The sequence below is a fragment of the Oryctolagus cuniculus genome, chromosome 11 (assembly GCF_964237555.1).
Source record: "Oryctolagus cuniculus chromosome 11, mOryCun1.1, whole genome shotgun sequence".
Taxonomy (NCBI): domain Eukaryota; kingdom Metazoa; phylum Chordata; class Mammalia; order Lagomorpha; family Leporidae; genus Oryctolagus; species Oryctolagus cuniculus.
Genome location: NC_091442.1, coordinates 117,625,773 through 117,643,265, shown reverse-complemented (window position 1 = coordinate 117,643,265; position 17,493 = coordinate 117,625,773). Strand labels below are relative to the sequence as shown.

Sequence of the window (17,493 nt, the reverse complement as noted above, 5' to 3'; positions counted from 1 at the left end):
TTTAAAGTGTGGAAGTGCCTGATTCTTAGTAGATACCCAGTTAATATTTGAATTAAGAAAGGCAGCATCACTAGAGTAAAACTTCAGGCCGGCGCCGCGGCTCACTTGGCTAATCCTCCGCCTTGCAGCGCCGGCACACCGGGTTCTAGTCCCGGTCAGGGCGCCGGATTCTGTCCCGGTTGCCCCTCTTCCAGGCCAGCTCTCTGCTGTGGCCCGGGAGTGCAGTGGAGGATGGCCCAAGTCCTTGGGCCCTGCACCCCATGGGAGACCAGGATAAGTACCTGGCTCCTGCCATCGGATCAGCACGGTGCGCCGGCCGCAGCACACTGGCCGCGGCAGCCATTGGAGGGTGAACCAACGGCAAAAGGAAGACCTTTCTCTCTGTCTCTCTCTCTCTCTCTCTCACTGTCCACTCTGCCTGTCAAAAAAAAAAAAAAAAAAAAAAAACTAGAGTAAAACTTCAAACTTTTGCTGAGAGACAACAGAGAAACCACCTCTGAATGTCCTCTCACACAGACTCGGTCACCGCCGTGTGGCCGCCTTTGTAGAACAGGCTCTGCGGCCTCACCACGTGACACCTGGTGCTGGTTAAACCTTTTTATAGGGGCGACCTGTGTTGGGTGTTTAGCAGCGTCCTTGGCCTCTACTCATTAGGTGGCAGTAGAATCACCATTGAAAACGTGTCCAGACATTGCCACATGTTCCCTGGGGGGAGTCACCCACAGTCGAGAACCGGTGTTGCAGATTTCATTCCCAGTAGCCCTTGCACATGCAGGATTTTTTTTCTTTTTTAAAAATAAATTTATTTGAAAGAGTTAGGTCTTCTATCCACTGATTCACTCCCCAGATGACCGCAATGGCTGGAGTTGCACTGATCCAAAGCCAGGAGCCAAGAGCTTCTTCCAGGTCTCCCACGTGGGTGCAGGGGTCCAAGGACTTGGGCCTTTCTACTGCTTTCCCAGGCCATAGCAGAGAGCTGGATCAGAAAGGAGCAGCCGGGACTAGAACCAGCGCCCATATGGGATGCGGGTGCTTCTGGCCAGGACTTTAACCCACTGCACCACAATGCCGGCCCCCATGTGCAGGATTGATATTGACAGCTCCCCTGCCTCTTTTTTTTTATTTTTTACAGACAGAGACAGAGAGAAAGGTCTTCCTTCCATTGGTTCACTCCCCAAATGGCCGCCACGGCCAGAACTGCTTTCTCCGGATCTCCTGTGTGGGTGCAGGGGCCCAAGCACTTGGGCCATCCTCCACTGCTATGCCAGGCCACAGCAGAGCGGGAATGGAAGAGGAGCAACCGGGACTAGAACTGGCACCCATATGGGATGCCGGTGCCGCAGGCGGAGGATTAACCTAGTGTGCCATGGCGCCAGCGCCTCCCCTGCCTCTTGTTACCTACCTAAGAGCCCGGTAACCTTAGCTGCAGGAATTTCCTTTTACGGTTCAAGTAACAGTACAACAGTGGTCAGATCAGTGAGGATAGATGATATAAATTTGGGCTGTGTACCTGCTCCAGTAGGAAGCACCCTGTCCTGCTGAGGCCTGTGCTGTGCCTACTGGAGCAGTTATATTTACTTGTGGGTGGGGTACCAGGTAGTGTTCTGTTGTGTACATACTTTTATAATCGTAATCCAAAAGACAAATAACTTGAGAGAGGGGAGCTTAAGAATCCATCTTTGGGCCGGCGCCGTGGCTCACTAGGCTAATGCTCCGCCTAGCGGCGCCGGCACACCGGGTTCTAGTCCCGGTCGGGGCGCCGGATTCTGTCCCGGTTGCCCCTCTTCCAGGCCAGCCCTCTGCTGTGGCCAGGGAGTGCAGTGGAGGATGGCCCAGGTGCTTGGGCCCTGCACCCCATGGGAGACCAGGAAAAGCACCTGGCTCCTGGCTCCTGCCATCGGATCAGCGCGGTGCGCCGGCCGCGGCGGCCATTGGAAGGTGAACCAATGGCAAAGGAAGACCTTTCTCTCTGTCTCTCTCTCTCTCACTGTCCACTCTGCCTGTCAAAAAAAAAAAAAAAAAAAAAAATACATCTTTGGGGGCCAGCTCTGTGGCACGGGGGGGTTAAAGCCCTGTCCTGAAGCGCCAGCATCCCATATGGGCACTGGTTCAGTCCCGGCTGCTTCACTCCCGATCCAGCTCTCTGCTATGGCCTGGGAAAGCAGTGGAAGATGGCCCAAGTGCTTGGGCCCCTGCACCCACGTAGGAGATCCGAAAGAAGATCCTGGTTCCTGGCTTCGGATCAACTCAGCTCTAGCCGTTGGCAGCTATCTGGGGATTGAACCAGCGGACGGAAGACCTCCACCTCTCTCTCTAACTCTGTCTTTCAAATAAAAAATCTTTAAAAAAAAAGAATCCATCTTTGGGCCCAGCATTGTGGTGTAGCAGGTTAAGACCAACACCTGCGATGCCGGCATCCCATTTGAACACCAGTTCAACTCCCAGCTGCTTGGCTTCCAATCCAGCTCCCTGCTAATGCATCTGGCAAAGCAGCAGACCCACATGGGAGACCCGGATGACTCTTGGCTTCAGCCTGGCCCAGCGCTGCCTGTTGCAGCCATTTGGGGAGTAAACCAGCAGAAGGAAAATCTGTCTCTTCCTCTCCCTTACTTTCAGATAAAGAAATAAATCCTTAAAAAACGAAGAAAAGAATCTGTCCTACACCTAAATGGAAGCAAGGGCCCACTTATAAGATGTTAGGAGCGGGGGGGGGGGGGGGGGGGGCAGGGCTCCTGGAATCCGGCCTACTTTTTTTTTTTTTTTAATTTACTTGAAAGAGTTTCATAGAGAAAGGTCTTCCATCCGATGGTTCACTCCCCAGATGGCTGCAACAGCCAAAGCTGTGCTGATCTGAAGCCAGGAGCTTCTTCCGGGTCTCCCACATGGGTACTGGAGCCCAAGGACTTGGGCCATCCTCTACTGCTTTCCCAGGCCATAGCAGGGAGCTGGATCGGAAGTGGAGCAGCCGGGTCTCGAACTGGCACCCACATGGGATGCCAGCACTGCAGGCGGCAGCTTTACCTGCTATGCCACAGCACCGGCCCCCAGCCTACTTTGAGTGTCAGCTCACTTCCCACTGCTCTGGGAGCCTTCAGAGAGGAGGCCATAGATTTGTATTCAGCTCCTGAAGAAACGGCCACAGGGCGCTTTTCCCTGCTTCTAGGGGCCTTCACTGCCTGTCCTGTTGGCCCCCTGCAAGTTCCGTCTTTCAGGGTTTCTTATTTTGTTTGTTAAACCTCCAAACCTGCTGCTGTCTGAAGTTCTTGGTACCTCCCATCCCCTTATTGTACTTGCTTTTCCTCATCCTAGTCTTTTTTTTTTTTTTTTTAAGATTTATTTTATTTGAAAGAGTTACAGAGAGGCAGGGGCAGAGAGGGAGGTCTTCCATCTGCTGCTTCACTCCCCACATGGTCGCAACAGCTGGAGCTGGGCCAGCATGAAGCCAGGAGCTTCTTGCGGGTCTCCCATGCAAGTGCAGGGGCCCAAGCACTTGGGCCATCCTCTGTTGCTTTCCCAGGCCACAGCAGAGAGCTGGATCAGAAGTGGAGCAGTCAGGACTCTGAACTGATGACCATATGGAGGCTTTACCTGCTATACCGCAGCTCTGGCCCCTTTCCCCTAGTCTTAATTCAGACATCTAGAATCGCCCATCTCTTTTATCCTAGCCTTGTCACTTTTTTTTTTTTTTTTTTTATTTAAAAGGCAGAGTTAGGTCTTCCATCTGCTGGTTCACTCAGAGGTTTGCAGTGGGTGGAGCTGGGCCAACCTGAAGCCAGGAGCAGGCAGCTTCTTCCAGGTCTTGCACGTGGGTGCAGGGGCCCAAGCACATGGGCCATCTTCTGCTTTCCCAGGTGCCTTTGCAGGGGGCTGGATTGGAAGTGGAGTAGCTGGGACTTGAACCAGTGCCAATATGGCATGCTGGCACCAAGGGCTGTGGCTTTACCCACTCTGCCACAGCGCCAGCCCCCACATTCTGTTTTTTAGCTTGAACTCACGTCTGACAATTTCTGATCCTTGCCCTTAGCAGAAATGTGTGCAGGGCCCTCGCACCTGTAGCAGTGCTCTGGCACAGAAGGGCAGCCTGAGCCCCTCGACGGCCCAGGCAGGCGGGCGGGCAGGCGGGCAGTCGTTCCGGGCCAGCCCTGGGAAGCAGCTGCAAGATTCTGTATTGCTGGAACGGGAGGGACTGCACATTGCGACAGGGATGTGCATGAACTCTGTTGGGGACTCACGAACCAGACGCTTGGCCTGAAGAGCGTTTCTCACTGGAGTCCTGTGTATCGTGTGTCCTGGCTTTAAGTTTTGGAACGCAAATGAAGTTGGTCTTTTCATTGGAAAAATAAATGATCGCAAGCTGATAGATGGAGAAGGGAGAGTTCTTGGGACTTTGTATCCATTATTCCCTAGTCCCTCTTCTCTGTCAGCGGGGTTGCACTGCACCTATGGCATTAGCAAGTGTATGTGCTTGGGGATAGGCTGGTAGACAAAAGGGGCATCATTGTTCTCTTGGGAAGGAAGGAAGGAAGAAGGGGGCTGGTGCTGTGGTGTAGCGGGTAAAGCTGCCACCTGCAGTGCGGGCATCCTGTACGGGCGCAGGGTTGTCCCCACATCTTCACCCTGCTCTCAGCCCTCCAGGCTGGGTCCTGGGGGCGCAGCTCTGTGGTTAGGGTCGCTCACTCTGGAGCCTGAGTCCAAGCTCCGCCTCCCATTAGCTGAGTGACCTTGAATGACCTGTTTCACCTCTCTCTACCTTAGTGAGGCAGAGTGAGACCACGGAGGAAGAGACGCGACAAGAGTTCCCACGCTCAGAGCTTTGGGGGATAAAAGTTAACACAGATGGTTCTGACTGCAGTGCTACCCATGCAGCATTCTGTCTTTCACTTTCAGTACCGTATTCAAGAAATTACATGAGAGGGGGCTGGCACTGTGGCCTAGCGGGTAAAGCCACCACCTGCAGTGCTGGCATCCCCATATGGGCGCAGGTTTGAGTCCTGGCTGCTCCTCTTCTGATCCAGCTCTCTGCTGTGGCCTGGGAAAGCAGCAGAAGATGGCCCAAGTCCTTGGGCCTCTGCACCCACATGGGAGACCTGGAAGAAGCTCCTGGCTCCTGGCTTTGGATCCACGCAGCTCCGGCCATTGCAGCCAATTGGGGAGTGAACCAGAGGATGGAAGACCTCTCTCTCTCTCCCTGCCTCTCCTTCTCCATGTAACTCTTTCAAATAAATAAATCTTTTTTTTTTTTTTTTTTTTTTTTGACAGGCAGGGTGTACAGTGAGAGAGAGAGACAGAGAGAGAGAAAGGTCTTCCTTGGCCATTGGTTCACCATTCAATGGTCGCTGCGGCCGGCGCAACGTGCTGATCTGAAGGCAGGAGCCAGGTGCTTCTCCTGGTCTCCCATGGGGTGCAGGGCCCAAGCACTTGGGCCATCCTCCACTGCACTCCCTGGCCACAGCAGAGAGCTGGCCTGGAAGAGGGGCAACCGGGACAGAATCCGGTGCCTCGACCGGGACTAGAACCCGGTGTGCCGGCGCCACAGGCGAAGGATTAGCCTAGTGAGCCATGGCGCCAGCTCAAATAAATAAATCTTAAAAAAAAAGATTTATACAGCCTGTGGAGAGATGCTAAGACCTCTATCCAACAGCTTGCACCAACTCTGCCAGCTATGGGAATGAGCTGGTCTCAGCTGTACCTGTGGGGTTTTAATTAACAGAGGTAATTAAGGAATGACACTGAGAAGTCAGTGCTACTGAAAGAATATATTAACTGCACTTCCCAAGAGAAGGGGTCGGAGCCACCCAGCGCAGCCTCGGTTTTGAAGGGAAAGACTAGGCAAGACGCCAGACACTTTACAGTTGGTCTGGGTGACTTCAGCAGGCTCCGGGTCATAGGGCTGGTGGGAAATAATGACGGTGTGTGAAGGGAAGTGGATGGCAGCTTGCATGAACTTGAGGCATTCTCCAAGTGAGCGGTTAGCTATTTTTAGGCCTTAGCTGGCCCTGGGAGGGGTTCAGTTGTGGGTCTTAAGGGCCCCTCACAATGTCAAAAAACATCAAGACAGAAAACAAAAAATGGCCAGGGCTGGCATTGTGTGTGAGGCCAACACCCCATGTGGGTACCAGTTTGAGACCCAGCTGCTCCACTTCTGCTCTAGCTCCTTGCTAATGCACCTGGGAAAGCAGCAGAGGATGGCCCAAATGTGTAGGCCCCTGTGCTATGTGGGAGAGCTGAAAGAAGCTCCTCGCTTTGGCCTGGCTCAGCCCGTCACTGGGGCCATTTAGGGAATGAAACAGCAGATGGAAGCTCTGTGTCTCTCCTCTATAACTCTGCCTTTCAAGTAAGTAAAATATGTATTTTTACAAAAAATGGCCAATACAGCGTCCCTGCAAGTGGCTCCTCCGGCCTTAGGTTTTTGGGTGGCCGCAGCCCTGGCCAACGTCTTGACCACATGTGGCAGTTGACTTTACGCCAAAGCAGCCAGCCCGTTAGCTTCCAAATTCGTCATCCAGAGAGGAGGTGAGAATGTATGTTTGAGCTCGTAGTTTTGGGGGGAATGTCACACAGCGATAGGCACTGAGGGGTGGGGACCTTATCCAGATAGCGGCAGTACCTACGGTCCGTGGTTTCCCTAAGAAACCTACGGAAACCACAGGAAAGCAGAGCACCAGGTGCCACTCGCCGACTTCCCAGTGCCCAGGGTGAATCTCGTAGGACTGGCTTTCGTGTATGACGCAGTGAAGCCTGCGAGGGCTGTTCCAAGTTCAGGGGCAGTCTGGGCTCAAGCCAGAAGGGCTGAATATTCCTCCAGCTCCTGCAGCCGTGTGAGGGAGGACGGATCTGAGAATGGAGTCCCTGGACGAGCTGGAGCGAGTGGAAGACCACTTCCTGAGCTGGGGGACCTGCCCTGCCTTCCTTCCAGTTTTTAATAACGTTACAGATGGACACTGCTTGAAAAGTAGAAGGCTCGTCCTCACAGGAAGTCACTAGAGTTGGGCAAGCACCATCCAGACACTCCCTGTGCAGCTGGCCCGGAGGTAAATCCCACAGCCCGGCCTTGCGCAGGTTGGCAGACTGCCCCGTGTCTGCGCCAGTGGGCTTTAGTACCCTGCTTGGCAGTGTGTTCTCATTGTATGTCCACTGCCATGCGCTGTTATAGTGGTGAAGAAACGGGCCCCCAAGTGCCCAGCGTGTTGTCTAAGGTCACTTTATGTATGCGATGGAGTCAAGGTGCCAAGCTGCTGAACCCACGCACTTCCAGGAGCCAGTCAGTGCCAGCTGGGCTTGGGAGCGCATCAGGCAGGAGTAACAGGCCCCTCTCTGACAGCACTTCTCCGTAGGAGCTGCTGCTCATTTGAGTCCTGAAAGACAGCCTGGGAACCCTGAACCCCAAGTCCTCAGTGGGTGCAAACCCTTCCAGATGTGAATTCTTTGGAAGCAGAAGCTGCAGAATGACAGGATAGAAGAGGGATGGGAAGACCCCAAAAAGCAAAATGCTGTCCTCTTCCCCTAATACTGGGGACCTCTCCACACCTAACTTCCTACAGCCCCCCTGAAAAGTAAGATGAGTAACTCCATTCACTTGTCCTGGAGCCACAGCCGCAGGGCAGCAGAACAACGTACTTCACATACGCGGACGTCACACGAAGGGGAACACGAGAGCCGGCTGCTTGTTCATGAACTAAAGGGTACCAGAGTTAGAGAAGTTAGTCTTCAGGCCGGCACCACAGGTTTAGTCCCAGTTGCCCCTCTTCCAGTCTAGCTCTCTGCTGTGGCCCGGGAGTGCAGTGGAGGATGGCCCAAGTGCTTGGGCCCTGCACCCCATGGGAGACCAGGATAAGTACCTGGCTCCTGGCTTCAGATCGGCGCAGCGCACCGGCCATAGCAGCCATTTGGGGAGTGAACCAACGGAAGGAAGACCTTTCTCTCTGTCTCTATCTCACTGTCTAACTCTGCCTGTCAAAAAAAAAAAAAAAAAAAGAAGTTAGTCTTCAGATATCAGATTTTTAGGTTCCAGCGTGACACTTTTAAAGGTAAACGGATGGGAGGACAGAGAATATACTCCTGCCAAGCTGGTCACTCCTGAAGTGCCCGTATGTCATGCTCTCGCCCTCTCCCGCGGGCGTCTGATTTGTTTCCATTGTGGTGTGTGTTTCTGGGGGATGCAAGGCGGACACAGCTTTCTCCTTCACACCAGAGAACAGTAAACCACAAAGCCAGCGCTCTTTATTCAGGCAGCACAGTAAGGCCCGGCAACGCGAGGCTACACAGCCTCCACAGCAGCCTGGGCCCCGCGCGTCAAGTCCCCCAGCTTCTCAGGCGGACTCGTGTAGCTCAGGAAGAACAACCGCTGACCCTGACAGAGCCGGCGGCAGGACGGTGGGCCCCGGTCAGTCCTGGAAGTGCCTGGTGAGTGCGTCCAGCAGCTCCTGCTTCTTCAGCCCTCCCTTCAGCCCGTGGGCCCTGCAGGCCTCCTTCAGCACAGGCACAGTCAGCTTGCCCAGCGTGCCCTTGCTGACGTGGGCCTTCAGCTCCTCGTCAGATAACTCCACCCTGGGCCTTTTGCTTCTAGAACCTTCATCATCTGGAGGAAGAGATCGGAAATGTACCAATGACATCCCAGCAACACGACACTGGGCCCCTTATATGATCTGCACTGAGATGTATACCTAGAATAGCATGGTATTAGGCGGGTGTCTTGATAAAGTGGCTTCATTCAGTATAAAATTAAAAAGGTGGGGACGGCGCTGTGGCACAGTGGGTAAGGCCACTGCCTGTGGTGACGCCATCCCACATAGGTGCTAGTTGGAGACCCGGCTGCTCTGCTCCCGATCCAACTCTCTGCTGTGGCCTAGCAAGGCAGTAGAGGATGGCCCAAGTTCTTGGGCCCCTGCACCCGCATGGGAAACCCGAAGGAAGCTCCTGGCTCCTGGCTTTGGATCAGCACAGCTCTGACAGTTGCAGCCAACTGGGGAATGTGCCAGCAGATAAAAGACCCCTCTCTCTCTCTCTCTCTCTGCCTCTCCTCCTCCCTCTGTGTACCTCTTTCAAATAAATAAATCAATCTTTAAAAAAAAAAAAAAAGGTATCATACCCAGTCCTGTTAGAGATAGGCTGCAAGTACCAGACACCATGCTACGTGGTAAGAATGTGGAGTCTAAGTGACCTAAAGCAATCGCACTTACATGTGTAGTGTATATAGCATGTTCAGGGCTATGAGCTGTTTTCCAGGGAACCACAGGAGCCACGAAAGACAGAAAGCACCATGGCTGCCAACTTGACTTCTCATAGCTCCACTTCCCCACAGGTCTTTTAAACAGCAAGGAAGGCCCACGTTGAGCTTTACTTAACCACAGATAGCCAAAAGGGCTAAACTCTAAGCCAGAACTACTGCAGTAAGAACTGTGGGTCCAGCGGTTAAGAACAAGGAAAATCTCCCTAGAGAAAAAGTGTTCAAGGCTGCTAACAGCACACAAGGAAAGAGTGGTCCCATAAAATTACATCTCGTTCAAAACTAGAGACTTAGAAATCAAAAGGACATACTTTTCCTTGTTAATCTTTTGTGGAAATGTTTAAAAGTAGTATATAAGGTCCAGGAACGGGGAGAATATTGGAAAACATGCTGAGTCCATCTTGGATAGGATACAAATATTTCACTTTTTAGAGAGAACTCTTAGCAGAATTTTAAACATCCGCACCTGACCCAGCAACGTCTCTGCTAAGAATTTATCCTGCGATCTACTCATGCAGGTACGTTTGTGGCGGTGTATCCATCGACAGAGGTCCAGTTAGATGCAGGGGCACGTCTATCCAGTGGAGGACTCTGGGGCCTTGTGGTTTAAAATGAGGTGGATTTCTAAGTTTGGATACTGAGTAACAGAAGAGCAAACCAGGAAACACAGTAAACGCTCTTCAGTTTGTGCTCAAGTCCATACTTTTGTGGAAGCGTTGCCGGAAGGACACCGCCCTCTGCGACGAGACCAGGCAGCTTTTAAAGGGAACCCATTTTCATCCCAGCCACTCACCTTGTTTTCTCCCGGTAGCTTTTCCTTCAGGATTGTAATCCGGTGGGTAGACAAGTTCCTTAAACTCATCTACCAGGGAGCCCAGTCTTTTACTCATTGCTTCAACCTTGGGCACTAGAAAATCAAACACAGAAGAGTGGCCCAGTGAGCCACAAGCCTAGTGTCCTAACCAGTTCCAACCCTACAAGGACCAGAGAGGCTGTTGCAGCCATGTGGGCAATGAACCAGCAGATCTCTGTCTCTCAAACAAATGTTAACAAAAGAAATACAACTAAAGAATAAAAAGAGACACCTGACTTTCTTTTGAAAAGGGAGTGAGGTGAAGGGTCTGCTAAGAGGCGGCTGACCTGGCCAGAAGAACACCCAGTAAAGTCCATCATTTACCTCGTGCTTTTACTATCACACTGACTGAATATTTACAGCCTCAACTTACTATTTCTGTTCAATCTAAGAACCAACAGAGTATGTAAATTTGTCACCTTGTTTCACAGAGGAGGAAATCAGAGGTGGTAAAGGATTTGCCCGCAGCCGAGCAGCTGGAAGTGCTAGAGCTGAGCTTCTGGGGATCTAAACAAGAGTGTGCATCCTGAGTAGGAGGGGCAGTGCGATATAAGACGATGCAATAGCCGGCGCCGCGGCTCACTACGCTAATCCTCCACCTTGTGGCACTGGCACACCGGGTTCTAGTTCCGGTCGGGGCGCCGGATTCTGTCCCGGTTGCCCCTCTACCAGGCCAGCTCTCTGCTGTGGCCAGGGAGTGCAGTGGAGGATGGCCCAAGTCCTTGGGCCCTGCACCCCATGGGAGACCAGGAGAAGCACCTGGCTCCTGCCATCGGATCAGCGTGGTGCACCGGCCGCAGTGCGCTGGCTGCGGCGGCCATTGGAGGGTGAACCAACGGCAAAGGAAGACCTTTCTCTCTGTCTCTCTCACTGTCCACTCTGCCTGTCAAAAAAAAAAAGAAAAAATACAATAGAGCTGGACAGTGCCATGAAAGGAGGGACTGTCCAGAGACATGGAAGAAGCTCCTGGCTCCTGGCTTTGGATCAGTGCAGCTCTGGCCGTTGTAGCCATCTGAGGAGTGAACCAGAGGATGGAAGACCTCTCACCCCTCTCTCTCTCTCTCTGTGTAACTCTGACTTTCAAATAAATAAATAAATCTTAAAAAAAAAATACATCAGTCATCTTTGCAGGTTGTATCCTTCGCACCTTGCTGGGCACGAGGCAGTGCACTGCCTCATTTGCCTCAAGGGCTGCTTCTGCTACAGCCTGCTCTGTCAGTCACCACAACCACACTGGTCCAGTGACCCCTATGTTTTCAGTGCTGGGCCTATTCTGTTCTGTCTTGTAGAAAAGAGGTTATTAATAGCTTGGAAACTAGGCCGGCACCGCGGCTCAGTAGGCTAATTCTCTGCCTTGCAGCACCGGCACATCGGGTTCTAGTCCCAGTCGGCACCGGATTCTGTCCCGGTTGCCCCTCTTCCAGGCCAGCTCTCTGCTGTGGCCTGGGAGTGCAGTGGAGGATGGCCCAAGTGCTTGGGCCCTGCACTCCATGGGAGACCAGGAAAAGCACCTGGCTCCTGCCTTTGGATCAGCGCAGTGCACTGGCCGCAGCGCGCTGGCTGCGGCGGCCATTGGAGGGTGAACCAACGGCAAAGGAAGACCTTTCTCTCTGTCTCTCTCTCACTGTCCACTCTGCCTGTCAAAAAAATAATAATAATAACTTGGAAACTAAGCAGGCCAAACTCACTATTCCAGTCTTTTCACCCTCTGTGAGAACCTTCATTAAACCCAATCTATTTCCCAGTCAATATTTACTTCCATCACCAAACCTGCTGTGTCCTCCTAGGAACGTGTAACGATCAAGGCTGGGAAGGGACCAGCGGCAAGGTCGGAGAACTCAGCCTTGCTTCTCAGAGAGAGCAGACGGACTGATAGAGAAGTGTACAGCAGTCAGAGCAAGGGCCCTGGGGATCCACTGGACTCTAAACCTGACCTACCACTTACTACGGACATAGTTCCTGAAGCAAATCACTCCTCCCTCTGTAAAATAAGGATACTTACAGCCCCTACCACAGGTAGGATGATTCAGTGAATCAACACATAGGATGACAGTGCCTGGCATACAGTAAGCACTCAATAAACGTTATATATTCTATTCAGCTTTCACCAACACCTAGGGACGGAGTGACCTAATTCAGAAACAGGTCTCCAGAGCCTGGCACTTGCTCGTCCTCTCACTGCAGAATCAGCCAAATTTGTTCCCATGCAGCCGAAGCTGCTCTAGAAAATCTGTCACACAGAGACGGTCTGGCAATGAGGTTAAGTCTTCAGAGAGTGCTAGGGAATGCATCCACGTGACTGGGTCAGCATGAAATCAGTACGAAAGCCTCATGCAAAGAACTCAGGTCCAGGCTTCTTACATGTCAGATCTGGCGCTTGCTCAGGCTCCATCAAGTCCAAAGCCAAGGCCTCCAGGTTCCTGAAGTGCTGCTGCAACACTGGGTTCTCAAAGCTGTCACTTCTGTTAAAACAGTGATAACAGCACAACTAAATCAAGCCATAAAAAAGTTAAACATTTAAGAAATAAATAATAAATTAACCTGGGCTAGCACTGTGGCATAGCAGGTTAAGCCTCCGCCTGCAGTGCCAGCATCCCATATGAGTGCTGGTTCGAGTATTGGCTGCTCCACTTCCAATCCAGCTCTCTGCTAATGACCTGGGAAAGCAGTGGAGGATGATCCAAGTGCTTGGGCCCCTGCGCCCACGTGGGAGACCCAGAGGAAGCTCCTGGCTCCTGGCTTCAACTGCCCAGCTCCAGCCACTGCAGACATTTGCAAAGTGACCCAACAGATGGAAGACCTCTCTGTCTCTCCCTCTCTCTGTCTTTAACTCTGCATCTCAATAATCTTTTAAAAAAAAATTAAATAAGCCCAGCTAAGGCTGCTCAGATCCAAAGTCTTGGAGAAAAATACCCCAAGTAAAACAGCTAGAAATCTGGTATCTGGTCTCATATCAACTTTTCTGTCTCTAATTTTCTCTCTCTCTCTTTTTTTTTTTTTAAAGCTTTATGTATTTATTTGAAAGTCAGAGTTCCAGAGAGAGAGGTCTTCCATCTGCTGCTTCAGTCCCCAAGTGGCCGTGATGGCCAGGACTGAGACAGGCCAAAACCCAGGAGCTTCATCTGGGTCTCTCATGTGGCAGGCAGGGGTCCAAGCACTTGGGCCATCTTCTACTGCTTTTTCCAGGCCATGAGCAGGGAGCTGGAATGGAAGTGGAGCAGCTGGGACATGAATCAGTGCTTATATTGGATGACAGTGTTTCAAGCAGCAGCTTTATCCACTACGCCACAATGTCAGCCCTTCTAACTTTCAATTTGTTGTCTGATGCTTAAGATTTAAACTTGCCCACCTGCCTATTGCTAGAAGCAGTGTGTTCAGAAAAAGTAGAAGAGGTGGGGTATTGTAAGTTCAGAGAACACAGACAGGTGAAATGGTGAGAGGCAGGAAGACACTGAACCCTGAGTAAGCTTTCTTCCCATACACTGCAGGAACAGCATGCAAGTAAAAAGTATGAATGTAAGGCCAGACAGTTGTGCATTTAAATCCTGACTCCATCCCCTTCTAGCTAAGTCTGAACAAGCTGCCGCACTCCTCTAAGCCTCAGTTTCTTCATCTGTAAAATGGCACAAAATCTAGGGTGCTTAGGAAGAATAAATGAGATAACGCTGCCACTGTTTCTAGAACAGCGTCTGGTGCTTGGTAGATTCTTACCGCTCCCACCTGCTGGTAAAGGACTATAGCTGGAGGTTACATTTCGGGGAGAATGCTATCATTTTGCCCAGAAACAGGGAAGCTGCCTACAGACAAAAGATGGAGTGCAAAAAACTCCAATGCCTCAATGACAAAAATACTAACAAGGCCGGCGCCGCGGCTCACTTGGCTAATCCTCCGCCTGTGGCACCGGCACCCCAGGTTCTAGTCCCAGTTGGGGCGCCGGTTCTGTCCCGTTTGCTCCTCTTCCAGTCCAGCTCTCTGCTGTGGCCCGGGAGTGCAGTGGAGGATGGCCCAAGTGCTTGGGCCCTGCACCCACATGGGAGACCAGGAGGAAGCACCTGGCTCCTGGCTTCAGATCAGTGCAGCGCCAGCCATAGCAGTCATTTGGGGGATGAACCAACGGAAGGAAGACCTTTCTCTCTGTTTCTCTCTCTCACTGTCTAACTCTGCCTGTCAAAAAAAAATTTTTTTAATTAAATTAATTTTTTTTAAAAAAAAGAACATTAACAACCCAATTTAAAGAACGGTGAAGGACTTGAATAGACATATCTGCACAGACATACAGATGGCCAACAGGCATATAAAGAGATGTCCAATATCACTCTTCATTGGGGAAATGTAAATAAAAACCACATTGAAAGAGTTACAGAGAGAGAGGGAGAGACAGAGGTCTTCCATCTGCTCATTCACTCCCCAGATGGCTGCAATGGCCAGGGCTGGGCCAGGCCGAAGCCAAGAGCCAGGAGCTTCATCCAGGTCTCCCACAATGATACAGGGGCCCAGGCATTTGAGTCATCCTCCATTGCTTTACCCAGGCCATCAGCAGAGAGCTGGATCAGAAGTGGAACAGCCAGGACTTGAACCAGCATCAATATGGGATGCTGGCATCACAGGTGGCAGATTTACCTGCTACACCACAATGCCAGCCCCGAAACTGAACTCTTGTACACTGCTGTGGGAATGCAAAATGGAGCAGACAGGGCAGGAATTTCACTAGCAGTCAGGGTGCCTGGTAAGATGCCTGGAGTTCCACACCTGCCTCTGGCTCCCAACTCCGCTTCCTGCAAATGCAGACTCTAGGAGAGGATGGTGATGGCTCAAGTAACTGGGTTCCTAACAGCCACATGGGAGAAAGGCACTGAGATCCTGGTTCTCAGCGCAGGTCCAGCTGTTGCAGGCATTTTGGGAAATAAACCAGCAGGTGGAGCTCTTTGTCTCACAAATAAGTAATTTTGTTGTTAATGGTACCCGAGCAGACATTTGGTCTAGTGGGAAGGATATCTCTTGGGACATAGGTATCCCAAATCAGAGTGCCTGGCTCCAAGCCCCAGCTCTACTCTCATTTGCAGCTTCCCACTAATGTGTATCCTGGGAGGCAGGATGGTGGCTCAAGTAGTTGGGTCCCTGCCACCCAACCGGGAGACCTGGATTACATTCCCAGCTCCAGCCCCAGCCCTGCTCCAGCCCCAGCCGGCCCCGGCAGCTGCAGACGTTTGAAGAGTAAACCGGCAGGATGGGAGTGTACTTGCTCACTCTCCATCTACCTCTCTCTCTCCCTTTCAAATAACAACAAAAATTGTTTTAAAAATGTCTGCCAGGGCTGGCACTGTGGCGCAGAGGGTTAAAGTTCCAGTCCTGCAGCACCAGCATCCCACATGGGTGCCGGTTCGAGTCTGGGCTGCTCCACTTCCCATCCAGCTCCCTGCTATGGCCTGGGAAAACAGCAAAAGATCCCCCAAGTCCTTGGGCTCCTGCACCTGCGTGGGAGATCCAAATGGAGCTCCTGGTTCCGAACTGGCTCAGTTCTAGCCACTGAGGCCATTTGGGGAGTGAACCAGCAGATGGAAGACATCTCTGTCTATTCTTCTCTCTGTAACTGCCTTTTAAATAAATATTAAAAAAGAGAAGAAAAGAAAGAAATCCAGACAGTAGGATCAGCTGACTCTCTACCTCTCTGTTTCATGATGTATTTAACTATCCTAAGTGTTGGTTTCATACGCTAATATCTTACGCTAATCCTTTTTCTGTGCTGTTGTTACTAACCTAGGTAGCAACAAGAATTTTTATTTCTTAGGGAAGTTTTCTCATGCTTTCTGTTGTTATTGAGTCTTGACTGTTTAGAAGAACTGAGCCTTAAAGGAGCTAATATTTTATCTGCCTATTTTAAATGTGGGAGTGATTACCTTAACCCTGATCATACCTTTGGTTAGAGCACTCAGGTTGAATAGATTATTACTTGTATTTTGACTAAATGATTTGAACCTCTGACACTTCTTTAAATACAAAGTTCTAAACTCAGTCTTCCTGACTTTGGAGCTTTCAGTTGGATCCCTGGAACTCCCAAAAGATGAGACTCTCAACTTGGACAGATTAACAGTTATTTGAGTTAATTTATATTATGTAAAAAATATTGTTGGGTTATAAAATGTTGCCAAACCTACATTGTGCTTTTACAAAGATCTGACGTTTTACACACTGCGGTCAATCTTTCTGATGAGCCATGGTTCCAGAGTGGACCCATCCTACATAGCCTTATATCAGATAGCTTTTTGCATGTTATGTTGGCTGAGTGATGGTCAGGGCAACGGGCATTTATCTTCTCCCTCATTCCAGCATCACACCAGGGCCCAGCTGACAGGGAGCGGGCTGCCCCCCCCCCCACACACACACCCAGCCTTATTAGAAATCCTTCTCCCATCACTTCTGGGTACCTAGCACATCCTGGCACTAAGGGTCAAAACCCCAAGGGAAGAAATGCAATGCACCCACAAGGAATCTCTGTTCCCGGGCAGAGAACCCACATCAGGGACAGAGAGGTGTCCAGCAGGCATAAAAAAGGCACATGCATGTTTTTCTGGCCAGCTAAAAAGAAAGGGAAAAAAAAGGGTGGGGGTGGGGGGCCAATAGGTGCTTTTGCCCTGTGCAAACCGGCAGTCCTGGCAAACAGGCCAGATCTTCACAGGGGAACCGACAGGCTCAACAGGCCTAAACATTAAATAGCCAGGCACTGCCAGGTCAAAATATGGATCAAAAAGGGAAGTCCAGCCAGAAGGGAAGATTCCAAGAGACTTAGCAATAGTTGGAGACAGTTATGAGGTAGATACAAATACTAGATAGATGGGTTATGTGGTAGATAAATTTATAGTTACAGGGCCAGTATTGTGGTGCAGTGGGTAAAGCCACTGCCTGAGACACCAGCATTCCACATGGGCTCTGGTTTATGTCCCAGCTATTCCACTTCCAATCCAACTCTCTGCTAATGGCCTGGGAAAAGCAGCAAAAGATGACCCAAGTGCTTGGGCTCCTGTACCCACATGGGAGATCCAGAAGAAGCTCCCGACTCCTAGCTTTGGCCTAGCCTATTTGGGAACTGAATCAGTAGATAGATCTCTCTCTCTCCCTTTCTATAACTCTGTCTTTCAAATAAGTAAATATAAATCTTAAATCTTAAAAAAAAATTTTTTTTAAAGGTAGAGTTACACAGAGAGAGGGAGACAGAGAGAAATCCTCCAACTGCTGGTTCACTCCCCAAATGGCCACAATGGCCAGGGCTGGGCCAGGCTGAAGCCAGCAGCCAAGAGTTTCTTCCAGGTCTCCCCCATGGGTACAGGGGCCCAAGGACTTGGGCCATCTTCCGCTGCTGTCCCAGGCACATCAGCAGTGAGCTGGATCTGAAGTGGAGCTGCTGGATCTTAAACGA

At 51.0% G+C, this 17,493-nt stretch overlaps 1 protein-coding gene across 5 annotated transcripts in view; it reads right to left on the bottom strand.

Moving 5' to 3' along the window:
- Positions 1-8,193: 8,193 nt before the first annotated feature.
- Positions 8,194-17,493, bottom strand: part of XRCC6 (X-ray repair cross complementing 6) — a 28,970-nt gene continuing 19,670 nt past the window's right edge. For all 5 annotated transcript variants that reach the window (XM_051834035.2, XM_051834034.2, XM_070052978.1 and 2 more), the window contains 3 exons: positions 12,441-12,541; positions 10,020-10,133; positions 8,194-8,578 (listed from right to left, as the gene is read on the bottom strand). In XM_051834035.2, the coding sequence (XP_051689995.1) occupies positions 8,385-8,578; positions 10,020-10,133; positions 12,441-12,541 (409 nt within the window). In that variant the 3' untranslated portion in view covers positions 8,194-8,384. The remainder of the gene's footprint in view (positions 8,579-10,019; positions 10,134-12,440; positions 12,542-17,493) is intronic.